Below are 18,010 nucleotides of genomic sequence, written 5' to 3'. Positions count from 1 at the left end.
GTTACCTTTTCTTTTAATCATTGAATAAAATACTTCGAATTTTTATTATATTTATCTTGCTTAGAATTGATAAATGGTTTAGATTCCTCTAAAAAATAATTGTTTCATACTCATACATTCATTCATATAAATACATGCATAAAAAAGGAAATGAAAATCATTTTTTCTCCCTTATTCTCGTAGAATCATTGCTCAAGACAATTCGAATCTCCGACCGTCTTACCAAACTCGGGCTCGTCAAAAGAAGACCATGGAACAACTCGAACAAAACCAAGTTACTCTCAGGGAGGATATGGACTAAGTGAAAGGAAATATGGAAGGGATGAAAGATAAAATCGACCAACTCACGCATACCATCACTAGTATGATGGCAAGAGAGGTTGAGGCTGACAAAAGGAAGGTTGCTTCCGCATCTACCCCTCCACCTGTGGATGGTAACCCTCTGCAAGGATTTATCTCTGACATCCAAGGGGTGAAGCTAAGAATACCACCCTTCATCCTAAAGGGTTTATCCCAACCATTATTCATAATGGGGAATCTTATCCCATACAAATACCAGTTCTGCAAGAAAACTACGTGAATTTGAGCCAACAATATGAGGATGAAAATCATAGCGGTATGGTCCAAGAAAGTAAACCAGCTGCTCACCCTGCTGCCACTATTGGGGAAACGAGAGCTGAAGACAAATACAAAACCTTAGAAGAAAGGTTGAAGGTAGTTAAAGGTTTCAATATCTTTGGACTTGATGTTATGGGGATGTGCTTAGTATCAGATGTAGTTATATCTCCAAAGTTTAAAACTCCAGAATTTGAGAAATACAAGGGTGTCAATCTACCTAAGAATCATCTTAGGATGTTTGTCAGAAAGATGGTTGCCTATGCAGCAAATGAGAAATTGATGATGCATAGTTTCCAGGACAGTCTAAGTGGGGAATCCCTGGATTGGTACATGCAGTTGGAGGGAGCCCATATAAAAACTTGGGAGGATCTAGCTAATTCCTTCCTGAGACAATACAAGTATAACTTGGACATGGCTCTCAATCGCATGCAATTCCAGAATCTGTCACAAAAGGGGAACAAATTATTTAAGGAGTATGCCCAAAGATGGAGGGAACTGGCCTCCCGTGTGCAACCTTCGCTGTTGGAGAGTGAATTAGTGGATATGTTCACGGACACTTTACAAGGCCTATACTACAAAAATATGATAGGGTCAATATCAACGGGTTTTGCTGATTTCGTGATAATTGGGGAGATAATCGAGAATGGGTTGAAAAGGGGTAAGATCAAAAAATCATCTTCTGGTCAACACAACAACAAAAAGTATCCTAACAATAGTAATTCAAAGAAGGTTGATGTCAATGTTGTTACTATTGATGGATATTCCCAAGGGCCTTATCCCTATGTGGCTACGGTAAATCCTAATCAGTATCCACAATTGGCGTATTTCAAGCATCGAGATCAACAACCTATATCACCACCTCCGTAGAATCAACAACAAAATGGGTATCCCCGAAGGGACCAGCAAAGGTCTAGGAAGGATTTTGACCCTATACAAATGACGTATACTTAAATCCTGTCATACTTGCTACAAAGAGGATTGGTGGAAATTAGACCTCTTGCACCTCCACTAACACCTCCTTCTCATGGATATGATGCGGACGCTAGATGTGTGATTTTCATGTTGGTTCACCAAGGCATACTACCGAAAGGTGCTTGGCTCTTAAATCTAAGGTCCAAGACATGCTCGATCATAAGGTTATTTCTTTTACTAATGAAAATACAAATGTCAAGAATAATCTCATGCCAGGGCACGATGATCCAAATATCAACGCCATTGAAAAATCAGAAGGTAGTGTTTTAATCTAGAGGGTGGACCAAATAAGGACACCTATGTCTAGAATATGTGAAGGATTGATTGGCTATGAGGTATTTGAAGAGTTGGATGGTGATTGCAAGATTTACCGATCTAACCTAGACAAATGTGAAAAGATTAAGAGGTGTCTTCAACAAATGATGAACCATGGTTTTGTTCAAATTGGATACTCAAAGAAGATAAAAGATATTTCAACTATAGAATCTTAGGGGAATCTACCCTTTGAGATTCCTTACCAACGAGGAGAGGCGCAGGAATCATTCCAGATTCATGTACCCATGTCTTCTCAAATGCCGATTTAGATACCAGTTCCTACGTCATTCCAGATACCAGTTCATATGTCATCAAAGTCAGAAGACCATATTGTCTTCCATGTTCTGACACTATTCTCGTATACATATACTAAGTATGTACCCTGGAATTACACCATTACAACATATATGGGAGAGAAGCCTCTAGTGCTTAATCCAACAGTCGCTAGCATAGCTGGTGTTGGAGGTATGTGTAGCGGTAAATTCATGACCATTAAGCTATGGATAAACTTAACGTCAACAAAACCAGAGTCGCCACCGCACTTTTATTGTTTCCAAAGGAAAAGGGAAAAGTACAAACAAAACCCAAAGATAAGAAGTTTTCAAATCAAAACTAATAAAATGTCAAAGATTACAGGTAAGGGAGTTGGTTACGCAGAGGGAAGATGTTAGCATCCAAAGTATCCTAGGTACTCATACGGAGCCCTTTTTTATATGTGTATATGTTTTTGGTATAAAATATGTTTGCCACAAATAGAGAGTGGGGATGAGAAAAGAATTCATTGATTATATTTTTGTGTTTGACAAGACCTTCGGACTTGTGCCTACGTACCAACATAAAAATGAGGGATCAAAACTTCGTAGTTCGTGGTATCAATTTCAAAATGAGTGGATTGATTTTAATAAAAAGTTAAGTTTAAAAGAGGCCCAAAAGGCCCAAAAGTTTGAATGAGTGTTAGTTCTTTTTGTCTTTTTGAAATTTTAAGTCAATATGGTTTAGTTCACTTACAAGTTTGATTTAAGAAAAGAGTTTTAAAAATGCAATGGCATAAGGACAAAGTTTCTAATTTGAAATAAGATCTAAGTTTTAAAATCACAAGCGAAGAAGGTTTTTAAAAAGGGGGAGAGATTTTGAAATTTAAGAAGTGGGAGGAGATGAAGAGACTAATCCTAAGCATAAAAATTAAAATTTAAGAGTTGAAAAGATCTGACCAATGGGATGCAATCCAACAGACAAGAATGGCATATAGAAACCCCATTTTCCCTTTGGACTCTAAATCAAGCAATAATCAGCAAGCAATTAGCAATATGAAAATCAAGGCATCAAATAAAGATGGCCACATCCAAGCAGATAAATCCATAGCTAACAGTCTTCCTTGTCTTCTCATGTATCAGATGAAATACTTCTTGATTTTTACTCATAATAAGGTGTAGCATGAGATCAAAATAACAATTGCATCAAGACCATGTAGTAGATGAACTCAAGTGGATCCCAATACTTGAATCAGATGAAAGCTCAAATCACAATAACTTGGTCTCAGAAATGTTGGCATTGGCTAAGTCCTTTTGCATATGGAATGTTGCCTAATTCTAAGTCAAAAAGTTCATATCAAATCCAACAGTCTACACAAACATTTTTTAGGGTTTTCGTTTTTATTAAGTATTTTAAGGTCCTAAGACCACAAACACAAACAAAATACACAAACAAATATATACAATCACAATATATGACTCAAATGAGCAAAGTGAAAATGACATAAACATAAACAAGTTAAAAGATGTAAATGACAAATGAATGGTAAATGACTTGAAATTAAATTGCATAAAGTAAATGACTTGAAAGTAAAGCAAAGTTAATAATAGTTAGTGTTATTCAAAGTTAATTAGATGTTAGTGGAGTTTTTCTTTTCAATTGATTAAGTCATTCTTTGGAGAACACTCAACCATCTATTCACAAGCATGGATCCTTGATCTAAGACATCTTCCAAAGGAAGGAAAAAAGGCCAAGTTTCCACACAATACCATGAAAGATGGGAGACTTACAATCTCACTTACTAGAATGCTATGCCTTTAGGGTCAAATTTAACTCTGTGTTAAGCAATCGTAATTGGACTTATATAGAAGTCACAACTATCTGAGGTCGGGAAATAAAAATTTAGGTGTTAATGCATGTTAGAGATTTGGTAAGATGAACCAAACTCCTAAAACATACCACACACTAAAAGAAAAAAAGATTAAAGGGATGGACCTATCTCATCCATACTTGTATTGGTTCATCTAACACAAGGTTATTGATGAACCAATTAGTGTTAGGATTTTGAGATTTCATTGGTCAAATGAAAGGGATGGGATAGAATGGGATTGGAGATGAAGAGTGAGGGGAGATGAGAGAAATACAAATTGGTCATGGGAGGAGTTTTATCAAATTAAAATCATTCATTCATTTTGGGAGATGAAATGTACATTTCATCAACCCCTAAATCCAATAATTTTAACTTAACAAAAGTCAAATCAACCTTGACCAAGACCCAAACACATAGTCAAACATCACAAGTCAATAAAAATGGCTCAACATAATTTCTATACAATTAATCAAGTTAAAAAAACAAATTAAAATGAATTTAAATTAAATTTAGTTTGGTCAAAACCTAAAATCTATTCAAAACACCAAATAAATGGCCAAGAGATTTATCCTTGGTCAACAAGGTCAAAGGACCTTAAACAAAAAATTTCATAATTTTTGAAAAGTCAAAAGTATTTTTAAACAATTTAAAATATGCACACACAAAATTAATTCATGAAAAATATAAAAATTAATCCAAAAAATAATTTTAATTTAGAAAACGAAAGAGGAAAATATTTAAAGATTTTTGGTGAAAGTCCCATATTTCTTGGATTAAAAATGAAATTAATATGAATTAATCAAAATAACACAATTAAATGAAAAATCAGAAAATATGGAAAATCAGGTGCCATCAGATCTCCCTCATTAATTGAGGTGGCAGATCCGATGGCCACACGTGTGCGTTTCACCATGCACCAAGTCAAATGCGTTGTATGCGTGGTAATCAGAACCAAGGGCTAAGATTAAAACATTTTGAATGAATCTTGTGGCTGAGAGGTGTGACAACACATCACCGGAGCTAGGGCTCCGGTCTTCTTCTCCGATGAACCTCACCGGGCGGGTCCACCATCAACCATCACCAAAATAAAAAACAAGGACATGGATTTAAAGAAAAAATGCTCAGGAGCTCGATCTGGCTTCAATTTTCTCCAATTCCAAGTATATAAAAAGATACATGGATTTGAATTTTGAGGATCATGAACTGAGTTGCTTCAATTTAACCTCAAAGTAACTCAATCTTGTTGCCTACATTGGTAGGACTTACACCTTGCTTGATCTTGATTCTAATTGTACTTGGTTTTGTTTCAGAAGCTTGTAGTAAGTGATTAGGATCAAGAAATGGCTTGGACTCTTGGAGTTTCAATCTCAAAACAGAATGAGATTTAAAGCTCGATTTCAAATGAAAACCTTCAAGATTATCCTTTGATGGTGAGGGTTTGGATTGCAAGTTCAAATCTTGAGCATGAGGTCTTCAATTCTGAGCAATGAGGGTTGTATTTATAGCCAAAGAGATTCATTTCCACACACTTCCAAAAATTGCCAATTTTAGTAATTCACCTTGCATGCTTGCATGGATTTGTGATAGGTCCATAAAATGATGTATTTAGGTCCAAAAATGAGTGAGAATCATGCTGAAATCATGTCATGTGGTCATGCATTTGTGTTTGAAATGTGGAAGTGAAAATCATCCAAATGGTACCTCACATTGCACCCATGCACAAGTCCTTCATTCTTTGGCCAAATGAGGAGATCTTAGACTTTTGGGAAAGGTGAGATCAAGGGGAACAACTTTCATGTTTAACACTTTTTCATTTGAATCTTGGATCATGATGAATTTTGATGTGGAAGTTTGGGAAATCAAACATATTTGAAACTTTTCTAAGTCCAGAGTCAAATGTTCACTTCTTCCACCTTGAATAACTTTTTCTCTGGACTTCAAATGAAAAACGTTCCTTCATAAAAGTTGTATCTATTTCAAACCTACTTAATTTAGTCACAAATTTTACCTTATTTGGATTTGTCATGAAGGAGTTATGCATTTTAGAAGTTGAGGAAAATCACTTGTTCAATGGTATTGGCCCAAAATGACCTATAATGTTTCCTCTTGGAACATGCATTTGCAAGTTGAATTTGAACTCCCTCCAAACATAAAATTTGAATTAGACATATTTAATTTGATCATGGAATTTTAATTGCTTTCATCTCATAAGAATTGAGCAAGTTATTATCTTGAGAAGTTGACCTCCTAACTAGGGTTTAGACAAAATGACCTATAATCTTTCACCATAAAAGATGACTTTAAAAGCAAAAATAGATCTTGACTTCAACGTGAAAGTTGTTTTAAATGTCATTTTGAGTAACGTTTCTCTTGGAATCATTTTCATATGACAAAAAGTATTGGAGATATGGTCTAAGGAACCCCAGTTTTGACTAGTTGACTTTCTCTGGTCAACCACCATGAACCATCTCGCTAGCTTGATATTCTCTTGACTTTTGGGACTCATAGAGGATTATAAATGTGTACGATGATGTAATATGAAGTACCCATGTAAATACATGATCAAATGTTGATGAAACTTGTTGAAGAAGTCACACAAGTTACCCAGATGAATTAGGGTTTCCAAGGCAAACAATCTTCAAACTCTTGATGAATTCTTGATCAACATGACATGTGAAGACCATAAGGACCCATATATGATGTATATGGTTAATTTGAACCATTTATTAATTGAGATCCTTTGCATTGAGGGTTTTAAACCCTAGATATGAGTTTGATATAGCATGGGTGAACACACACACACTACCTACAAAAGTAACAAACTATATATTGACATATTTTTGGTATTTGGGTTAGTAAATAATGAAAAACAAAGTATGATACAATCAAAATTGCTTGGTGATCTCTCCCAATTCAAACCCAATGAATGAGGGGTGGGGAGACTACCAAGGTGTGATCCCAATGCTAATGCATATGATGAGATAGCATGAGGGATCTTAGGGTCAAAATTGGGGTCTTACAGTATGACTCAAAATGGAAGGGTATTCTCTCTCGAGTAACCACTAAGTAAGAATATTCCCAAAATTTGAAAGTAAAAGAGGTTGTAGGCTCAGGGGAAAGACCTTCTAAGAAGGGCGTTCCCTAAGAAGAAGCTGAAGAATTCTTGAGGTTAATAAGGAAAAGTGATTATAAGGTGGTGGACCAACTAAACCATACACCTTTTAAGATCTTCATACTGTCTCTTTTGTTAAGTTTAGAGGCTCATATAGGAGCTCTATTGAATATCTTAAATGAGGCGCATGCTACTCATGATATAACCGTGAACCAGTTCGATAAAGTAGTGGCTAACATCACTACCAGCAGTTGTTTAGGGTTCAACAGTGACGAATTACCACCAGAGGGGCATGCTCACAACAAGGCCCTGCAAATGTCATTCAAGTTTCAAGATAGTTTTCTCTCAAGGGTACTAGTAGATACGAGATCATCTCTGAATGTCCTACCTAAGAACACTCTTGGGAAGTTGAATACTATGAGGACATTTATGAAACCCAACACATTGATAGTTAGAGCCTTCGTTGGCTTAAAGAGAATGGTGATTAGAAAAGTTGACATATACATTATGATGGAACCACACACATTTCTAATTACCTTCCAAGTAATGAACATTAATCCATTGTACATTTTTCTTCTAGGATGACCTTGGATCCATGTAGCGGGAGCCTTCACCTCCACTCTTCACCAAAGGTTGAAGTTCATAATGGATGATAAGATGATAATCATCGACGGGGAAGAAAACATGTTCATTAGTCACCTCTCGTCATTCATATACATAGAGGTGGATTGAGAAACATTGGAGATACTTTTCCAAGCTTTGGAGATTTCAGCAGTCAGCCGAAGAATAGAGATTCCCAAGGAAAATTCAACCTCTCCATGGGAGAAAATGTCAGAATTAATCAAGGGTAGAGATACGTGGGGTTGGGGAAAACTGTTAGAGATTCCTGAGAAGAAGAATCAACTCGGGTTGGGTTACAAACCGGCTAATGTAGGGTCTCGGAAGAATAATCAAAGGAAGTTTTATACTCTCTAAGATGTTTTCCACGATGATGAGTACAGGTATGGAGATCATATGGTTGCAATTGAGAAAGAAGATGAAGAGATACATGGCTTGGTGTGCCACTATTCACCAAATACCGCTCTTAACAATTGGAAGGCCATCGAGATTCCGAAGATGACTTCGATTTCAAATTAATTTATTGTTTTTTAATAATTAGTCCTTTGCTCTACCCAAGGCAAATGGACAAGCTTTATAGGGCCTCCCTTTGTTTTAACGAATTATTTATGAATAAAATTTCATTTTTTTCCAACTAAGATCATTTTTCTTTCATTATAAATTTTCCCTTTTCCAAAAAATGGCAATAAATCTTCCATACACTTTCATTCTCAACACGTCATTAAAAAAATTGTCCTCATGCATATTAATAAATGAACTGATTGAATACAACACTACTATACTCCCCTTACGACTTCGAATTCCCGATTAACCAAGTGGAAGAAGGCGATGAGGATGATTGCGAGCTTCCGAAAGAATTTGTGAGACTATTGAAACAAGTAGACAAGGAAATTCAACCTCATCAAGAACCAGTTGATGTGATTAATCCAGGAACTAAAGAAAACAGGAAAGAGGTTAAGGTTAGCATTGTGTTAGAGGATAAGATCAAATAAAGATTGGTCAAGCTTTTACATGAGTATGCATATATGTTTGCTTGGTCATATCAAGACATGTCAGGACTAGACACAAACATTGTCATACACAAGCTACCGCTTAAAACAGAGTGTCTGCCAGTAAAATAGAAATTTAGAAGGACTAGACCAGACATGTCTCTCAAGATCAGAGAGGATGTCAAAAAACAGTTTGATGAAGGATTCTTAGTCGTTTCCAAGTATCCACAATGGGTTGCTAACATTATGTCAGTCCCAAAGAAAGATGGGAAAGTCTGAATGTGCGTATACTATAGAGATCTGAACAGGGAAAGTCCTAAAGAAGATTTCCATATACTTCACATTCATGTACTAGTAGATAACACCTCTCAATTTTTGGTCTTTTCATTCATGGATGGATTCTCCAGTTATAATCAGATAAAGATGTCTCATGTCGACGTGGAGAAAACCATGTTTATCACTCCCTAAGGCAACTTCTTCTACAAGGTAATGCCTTTCAGATTAAAGAGTGTTAGGGCAACATACCAAAGGGTAATGGCGACACTATTGCATAATATGATCCACAAGGAGATAGAGGTTTATGTTGATGATATGACTTCAAAGTCACATACTGAAGAAGATCATATGGTCAACTTGAAAAAGTCGTTTTATCGTCTAAAGAAGTTCAAGTTACGTATGAATCCTGCAAAGTGCACTTTTGGAGTCAGATCGGGGAAATTATTGGGGTTCATAGTCAGCCAAAGAGGAATTAAAGTTGATTCTGACAAAGTCAGGGCCATCCAAGATATGCCAGCTCCAAGGACAGAAAAAGAGGTATGTGGTTTCTTGGGAAGATTAAACTACATCGCTAGGTTTATTTCATATCTCACAGCCACCTGTGAACCAAACTTCAAACTGCTCAGAAAAGATCAAGCAATCGAGTGGAATGAAGTTTGTCATAAGGCTTTTGACAAAATCAAGGAATATTTACAAGAACCACTTATCTTGATACCATCAGTTCCAGGAAGATGACTTATAACGTACCTAACAATACTTGACGGTTCTATGGGATGTGTACCAGGGAAACAAGATGAAACCATAAGAAAAGAGCATGTAATCTACTACTTGAGTAAGAAATGCACCGATTACAAATCCCGATATTCGCTCTTAGAGAAAAATTGTAGCACTCTAGTCTGGGATGCTCGACGCTTAAGGCAATACATGGTGTGTCATACTACCTTGTTAATATCCAAGATGGCTCCTATCAAATATATTTTTGAAAAGCCAACAGTAATGGGATCAATAGCACGGTGGCAGATGTTATTGGTCGAGTATGACATCCAATACGTCACACAAAAGGCCATCAAGGGAAGTGTGTTAGTAGATTATCTCGCTCACCAGCCAATGGAAGATTACAACCTATATGATTTGACTCCCCAATGAAGATGTTATGGTTATAAGGGATTATGAGACTTCAGGGCTCGACGAAGGACCTGAACCAGGACCACGATGGAAACTCATATTTGACGGCGCTTCAAACGTAAAAGGACATGGAATCGGGGCTATCATAACTTCTCCAACTGGTTATCACATTCCACCTATAACTAGGTTATGTTCGCATGCACCAATAACATGGCAGAGTATGAGGCATGCATCCTAGGACTCGACGAAGCCATCAATTTAAGAATCAAGATATTAGAAGTATACGAAGATTCTACTCTCGTTATCAATGAAATCAAGGGAGAATGGGGAACATATAATGCTAAGCCAATTAAGTATAGAGACCGCGTCTGAAAGATGATCACCTACTTTGATGAGATTACTTTCCACTATATCCCTCGAGAAGAGAATCACCTAGCAGATGTCCTAGATACTTTATCATTTATGTTCAAAGTCAAATGGTACAACGAAGCACCTTCTATAAGGATTCAACGTTTGGATGAACCAGCATATTGCGTAGCAGTGGAAGCGGAGGCGGATAATAAACCTTGGTATTACGATATTAAATTGTTCCTACAGAAACAGAAGTATCCCGTAAATGCTTCAAGTTAAGATAAGAAAACAATTAGAAGATTGGCATCTCAATTCCTCCTCAATGGTGATGTGCTCTACAAATGGAACCACAACATGGTCTTACTCAGATGCCTAGATGGATACGAAGCAGACATGCTTATCAAAGAGATTCATAATGGATCCTTTGGCAGTCACGCCAATGGGCATACCATGGCTAAGAAAATTCTTAGAGCAGGGTACTACTGGTTGACTATGGAGTTTAATTATTTCAAGTACGTCAAGAAATGTCACAAATGCCTGATCTATACGGATAAAGTGATGTGCCACCTACTCCCTTGAATATCCTGACTGCTCAATGGCCTTTCTACATGTTGGGTATTGACATAATCGGGATGATCGAACCAAAAGTTGTGAATGCACACCGATTCATCTTTATTTCCATCAATTACTTTACCAATTGGGTAGAGGCTTCTTTCTACACTAATGTGATGAGGAAAGTGATTGCACGATTCATCAAAACGGAAATAATTTGTCGTTATGGCATTCCTAATAAAATCATCACTGATAATGGGTTGAATATGAACAACAAGGTAATGGACGAGTTATGCGACCGTTTTAAAATCGAACACCATAACTCATCACCTTACAGGCCTAAGATGAACGACACGATAGAATCAGCCAATAAGAACATCAAAAGGATTATCCATAAGATGGTGAAAACCTATAAAAAATGGCGCGAGATGCTACCTTTCGCACTACACGGCTATAGGATGTCAATCCACACTTTGATAGAAGCAACTCCTTTCTCTCTTGTATACGGCACCGAAGCGGTACTTCCTATTGAAGTCGAGATCCCCTCTCTAAGAGTCCTGATGGAGACTAAATCGGAAGAGGAAAAATGGGTAAAAATAAGATTCAATCAATTGAACCGCATAGAATAAAAGTACATGACTGCAATATGTCACGAACAGTTATATCAGCGGAGACTGAAGAAAGCGTTCAACAAGAAAGTTCATCCTCGTCTATTCGAAGAAGAAGACCTAGTGCTCAGAAAAATCTTATCCATCCACAAAGATCATCACGGAAAATGGACCCCAAATTATGAAGGGCCATATGTTGTGAAAAAGGTCTTCTCTGGCAGAGCCTTAATTCTCACAACCATGGATGAAGCGGAGTTACCACGACTCGTGAACTCCGATTAAGTCAAGAAATACTATGCCTAGAAAAAGAGGATAAAAGGCCACTAAGTCGAAAACCCGAGAGGGCGACTTAGACAAAAATTAAGGTGTCTCGGTGGATTGAAAACTTGAAAGAGAAATCCAGGAAAAAATTAGGGACTTGTATAAGCTAAGTTGAAAACCCCAAAAGGACGGCTTAGGCAAAAAATGGTATATCATCCCGGTGGATTAAGACTCGAAAGAGCAGTCCAGGCAAAAGTTAAGGATATCCAAAAGGCATATGACTGCAATGTTTGAGCCATACTACAACATGAATTCATATAGTTTCAATCAATTCAATCATCGTTGTCAGAAGCAAAGTGTCGTGACCTCGAAGACATAGGGATAATAACATGTGTTGAATTCAGTAGGAACATAAAAGAATCTATTTTCATTGTCATTTTTATATTTTTTTAGCTTTTCAGTAATCTCCCCTTATGGGAATTATTCCTCATGTACTATCGCCCCATTTAAGGGTCAAATTTCTCAAATGAATAACATTGTTTTTCAAGCCTTATTTTTAATTTTTTCAGCTTGATTACAAAATATCAATTATTTGTGAATGATACATTAAAAAATCGGGCATGATAAAAATATTTTTGAAAAAACATCTTTTACTTTGATTCCGAAACGTCAAAAGGATCATAAGCTTTCCAATATTACATCTCAAAATGCGGGGTCTCTGAATAAGCAGTCAGGATCTAACCAACACAAAAGTTTCTTCCTTTTAATACTTCTCAAGCATCAAGAGCATTGTGGACTAGTCCAAGGACATATCAAACTATCAAGGGGTTGGAGAGTCAAAATATTATTGAAACCTCGGTTTTCACGATTCCCACATATTCATCATACACATCATAAAAAAGGCGATGGCCCAAATAAAGCATCACGCATAAACACATACATCAATTTAAAACATGCATCCACATGAACATGCATAACTTAACATGTGATTTGTAACCGCTCCTAGAAGTCCAACTCCAAACTATACAATACCTCAAGTCAAGAACACTCAGTGGCCTTCCTCAGTAAATGACCTACTATGGAGCCTTTTTCAGGGATCTCCCCAACAAGGTTAACACATCCAGTAAATCGATCATCTCGCATGGTCACTATCAACCAGTGAGTAGGTGTTCACCTCTCACATCCCCAACTTAGTAACCTATCTCACGCATGGGATAAGTTTCATCAATTACACAGGGCTTTATCAAGCAACGACCAGAGGATCTTCAGAGTCCTACCAAAATTCCAAAATGATTAATTAATCATAGGAATTGCAACGACCGAAGGATCGTCAAAGTCCTTCCCGATTTCCATAACATGATCAGATGATCATAGGAATCGTACGCAAGTTTCATCCGGATGGACTAAAACTAATCAAAGGGGTTCTACTAGGGTTCCATCGAGCAACGACTAGAGGATCGTCAGAGTCTTGCCCGATTCTAATAACATGATTAGATGATCATAGGAATCATATGCAAGCTTCCCCCGGATGGGCAGAAACTAATCAAAGGGGTTCACTATGGTTTTATCAAGCAATGATCAGATGATCATAGAAATTATATGCCAGCTTCACTTGAATGGGACGAAATTAGTCAACAAAGTCTCTCCAGGGTTCCATCATAAGTTGGCTTGATACCAACATAGCATCGATGATTGTTCAATTCGTGCTTAATCCCAAAATTTACTAACTACAATGTCAAAATTAGGGACCCTCTCTATATTTAATCACCTTATCCCAAGAGGATAAGGACTAGCGGTCATCCTCCTCCCAGGTTTAGGTTGATTAAATAGGGGCAGCTGTCGTACCCCAAATTTTGACCTCATTTCTCCTAACCTAGATTTAGGTCACTAACAGGTCCAAAGTTTATGTAAGTCAACTAATCACCCCCAATGATCTAAAAAGTCAAAGGGGGGTCATTTTGACTTTTTAAGTCTAGGATCTCATCATTAATTAACTACTATAGTCTAGGGCTTAGTTTAACATAACCATTTTTCCCCTTAATCATAATTTCTTTAATTAAGATATAGTATAGTAATATTATTAATTTATATTATAAAAATTAAGTGGATCTTGATTAATTTATATTGATTAGTTAAATTAATTGGATTTTTGATTAATTAAATTAATAAAATATTGATTGATTCATGTTATTAATTAAATTAATTATATTTTTGATTAATTTATAATTAGATTATTATATTAGATTAATTAGATCAATACTCTATTAGTCAAATTATTTATGGTAATTTGTTTTTACTTTTGTTTTGATGGGTACTTGTTTTAATCTGGATCAAGACTTCCCAAGCCCATCATCCAGTTGGGCCAGATTGGTTGGCCAATGTCCAAATCCCTTGGATCAAGAAGACCCAAGACCATTTCACCGGGTCACACCCATGACCCGGCCTAATCCCCTGATTCCCAATCCCCAATTATGTTCTCAGAAAACCCTAAACATGTGCGATCTTTGGAATTAAATGGATAAAAAAATTGCAATTCAATTCAATCAAAACCTTCCAAATTTATAGATACACGTGACATGATACAAGTTACAAGGGAAATCATCCAGATACATCAAATCAAAAAACCTTAATCAAATCATATAATCAAATAAAAAAAATGAATTTCTAATCAAATAATGAATCTGATTACATCAAAATTCCCTACAACAAATTGGATAATTGAATGTTAAACCTAATCCTAATGATATAAAAACCTAAGATTAAAATAGAAAAGGGGACGGAAAAGATCAAAACACAAAAAGCTATTGCTGCTACAAACCTAACCAAACACCAAAGCTCTTTGCAACCTTGATACTTAGGATCCTTTTCCTTTAGGCCCTAAGTAATTAGAGCTCGACCACCAGCTTTAATCCTATTTAAACATCACAATATAAGGAAAAGAAGGAGAAGTCAGAAGAGGTGGATCAAAATGAAAAAAATAAAAGAATTCGAAGATCAGAAATTTGACACATTTTGACTAGAGGACTTCTTATCTTCGTAGGTTGGTAGCTTGTAATCCTTTCTATTTGATTATTATTGTCTACCCCATATGTGTATGTTGTTTGTGTATGGATTGTAGATCTAGGGTTTTGTTCTGTTTGATTCAGGTTAAGTGTTTGAGGGGGGTATTTGGTTACAAACAAAGTTGGATATGTTGTTTACGGTTATCGGGGGTTTGATCTGGGTGGTTTACGAATGAATATGGGTTTAAGTTAGGTTAGGGTTAAGTTGAGGAAAAAGATGAAAATTCATCTTCTTCGGGGTTAGGGTTCATCTAAGAGGGATATGGTACTTTATTTTTTAGGTTAGGGTTCATCCATAGAGCGGTTAAGGTTATGGTTCTAGGTTAGAGTTCTTGATTTGGAAAGTTTTTATGTTGGGGGTTTAAAGGTATGAAGATCCTGGTTGAACTTCAACTGAAGATCTGGGTTTGGTGATGGTTTTAGGGGCGACTTTAGGCTAAGGACGGTGGCCAAGGAATGGGGTCGAGGTGAGTGCGAGATAAAGTGTTTAGAGAGAAGTCGGAGTAGAGAGAGAAGAAGAATAAGAAAATGAAATGGATGAAAGAATTTTTGAATAAATACCTTCTCCATGTTCTCTCTAATGTGTGCCAAGTGACACTCGGTGAGGCTCCAGATCACTTGACTATCTCAGTCAACTGATGGTCCCCTCCCACACGTTTAACATACACCTCATGTTAAATATCAATTTGGTCTCAATTTCAATTACATTATCCAAGTATGCTTACCCAACGCTCTCTATGAGATTTGCATTATTCTCAGTCAATCTAATCTAACACTTGGGGATGAGAGTCAATCGTTGACTCTATCATGGACCCTAGCGCCCAATCTCAGATGGGTTTGAGCCCTTGTGCTATTCACCCCCTTTCATAAGCCCAATTGCTAATCCAACCTGATTCATAACCCCTCTTTAATTTATTTAATTTTAATTAATTAACTTATTTTCATAATTATAAACTTCATAATTAATATTTTATTTTAGAATCTAATTGATAATTAATTAATATAATTAAAATATTTTTTTTTTCATCATGAAGGGTTTATTTAATTTAATTTTAAATTACAAAAAATACAAAAATATGCTTTAATTATTAGGATTTTTTATTAGCATATTTTACAATTAATTTTAGGGCTAACTTTTGAGATATTAATGAGGGAATTAGGGTCTAAACGAGATTGTAATGATTTTTTCCTATCACTTATCAATTATGTTTACAATTTCAAATAAAAATCAATTATGCATGTGTTCGCTGTGAAATTTGGCGAACAACCTCTGGTTTACCAAAACTTGTAGAATTGGGTCACTTGCAGGATCAACCACACAAATCCTAGGACATGTGCAAATCTAGATGGTCTTGAAGATGTCTAAAATCGCTTTTGAATATTTCATTCCTGTTCTCTAAGCGTTTTACGTCGAAATGTGTTGATTACAATGTTAAGTGGATGTAAATTTAACAAGATAAAGTAAATGGCGGAAAATAACTGATGAAACGTAAAGTGTCGAAAAGGATAAAGTGCAGAAAGATAAATGACTGGAAAGCATAAAAGAGATTTGTAAAGAATTTTAGACTTTATAAAATAAACTTTGAAAGAATTGGTGTTTGTTTACACATACATTTTCCAAATATGACTCTTTTCTCTCACACGGGTACTTTGAGTGTTTTCAGGAATTTTGCATATAGTAATTCTTCACACCCTTTTTTAGATAATAACTACCCTATATATACATAAATAACATAACTGTCATTAACGACTAAATCCTAAAACTACGACACATGGCTTTCCTCCTTTCGCCAGATGCTTCCACGCGTCTTCTGCCAAACGTCACAACCTTTTAAATCCAAATTTACTTTTAAGTCGAAATGACGTCTTCCTTCAGGATTTTGTCGAATTACCAACATACTGCAATGTCTTCCGTATTTTGTCGAAAATACCTTTCTAGTTGCAAATATCTTTGTCGAAATGACGAAACCTCCATTTTGTCGAAGTGTCGAACCATACTCTTTAGTCAAATTGTTTCAACCCCTGTCATCGTTTGTCGAAAACATCACTTCCCACACCAAATCTCATGGCGTCGAAAACGCACGTATACAAATTGCCCCCCAGCAAAGACGTTTCGACTGTTTGTTCTGGGAGAAACAGTCATTTGTTGTCAATCAGTGCTTTGATGCCATGTCACTTAAACCTCATTAAATGTAAGTCTGATAATCTCAATTTCCAATGCAGATTTATCATTACACTTTCTCCACAATGTCACGTCTAGCCCACGTTCACAGCCTACTTCCATCACTTCCTCACGTCATGGTTTCTTTTCAACTTCCAACTCTTTATTATTTCCATCAGAGACGGCCACGTGTCCCACTAACACCATTACCATCTAAAACGTTTCAACATCTTCTTCCTATAAATACCCATAAACCTTTTCTTTAAACCCTTTCACGTTTCAGATTTCCTTTTTTCATACCCATTTCTCAAGCTTTTCACATTTTCTGAGAAATCTTCTTCAGTTTTTTTTTTTTTCAGCAATGGCGCCTCAAAAACCCTCAAGCAGTAAACACTCCAAGAAGAAACAAGACTCATCTTTTCCTCCTGTGCATGATTTAAAAGGGCCAATGACCATAGGAAATCAACAGTATGTTCCGGAACCTCCAAATGAAAAGGAAAAAGACTGCATCTATAAATCTCAGGTACTAATCCCTGTTCTTATTTCTGGAAATTATCACGCTATGTTAGGTCCCCTTCCGAACCTAGAGATTAAACCAGAGCGTTTGAGAGAGTTTTTTCCATCTTACTTTCACACAAAACCCATAGGCGCTGGAAGAAAACCTCAGCCTAAAGAGAAAGTTGTAGAACAGAAAGATTCATCAAGTTCGACAGATATTGGAGAGTTGGACTTAGCCTATTTGAATTTTCCCAGGATATTTAGAACCTGCCCATGGTCGAAAGATCCTTCTGACTACGTATCTTGGTTAGATAAAATAGAAAAAGTTAAAGGGTCTTTTTGGAAAGAAATAGGCATTTTCGACCTTATC

The 18,010-nt window shown here is 36.3% G+C and overlaps 1 protein-coding gene across 1 annotated transcript; it reads left to right on the top strand.

Annotated features, from left to right (window-relative positions):
• The first annotated feature begins 313 nt into the window (after nt 1-313).
• Nucleotides 314-1,485, top strand: LOC127123750 (uncharacterized). Its single transcript, XM_051053951.1, has 2 exons — nt 314-434; nt 560-1,485. The coding sequence occupies exons 1-2, from the start codon at nt 314-316 to the stop codon at nt 1,483-1,485; spliced, it is 1,047 nt and encodes a 348-aa protein (XP_050909908.1).
• Nucleotides 1,486-18,010: the final 16,525 nt, after the last annotated feature.

Source organism: Lathyrus oleraceus, chromosome 2 (genome assembly GCF_024323335.1).
Source record: "Lathyrus oleraceus cultivar Zhongwan6 chromosome 2, CAAS_Psat_ZW6_1.0, whole genome shotgun sequence".
NCBI lineage: Eukaryota > Viridiplantae > Streptophyta > Magnoliopsida > Fabales > Fabaceae > Lathyrus > Lathyrus oleraceus.
This window is presented reverse-complemented; position numbering and strand designations above follow the sequence as displayed.

Coding starts and splice junctions, on each gene's coding strand:
- LOC127123750 (XM_051053951.1), top strand. CDS start 314: ATGGAAGGGATGAAAGATAAAATCGACCAACTCACGCATACCATCACT. Junction 435..559: donor TACCCCTCCACCTGTGGATG/GTAACCCTCTGC, acceptor TACAAATACCAG/TTCTGCAAGAAAACTACGTG.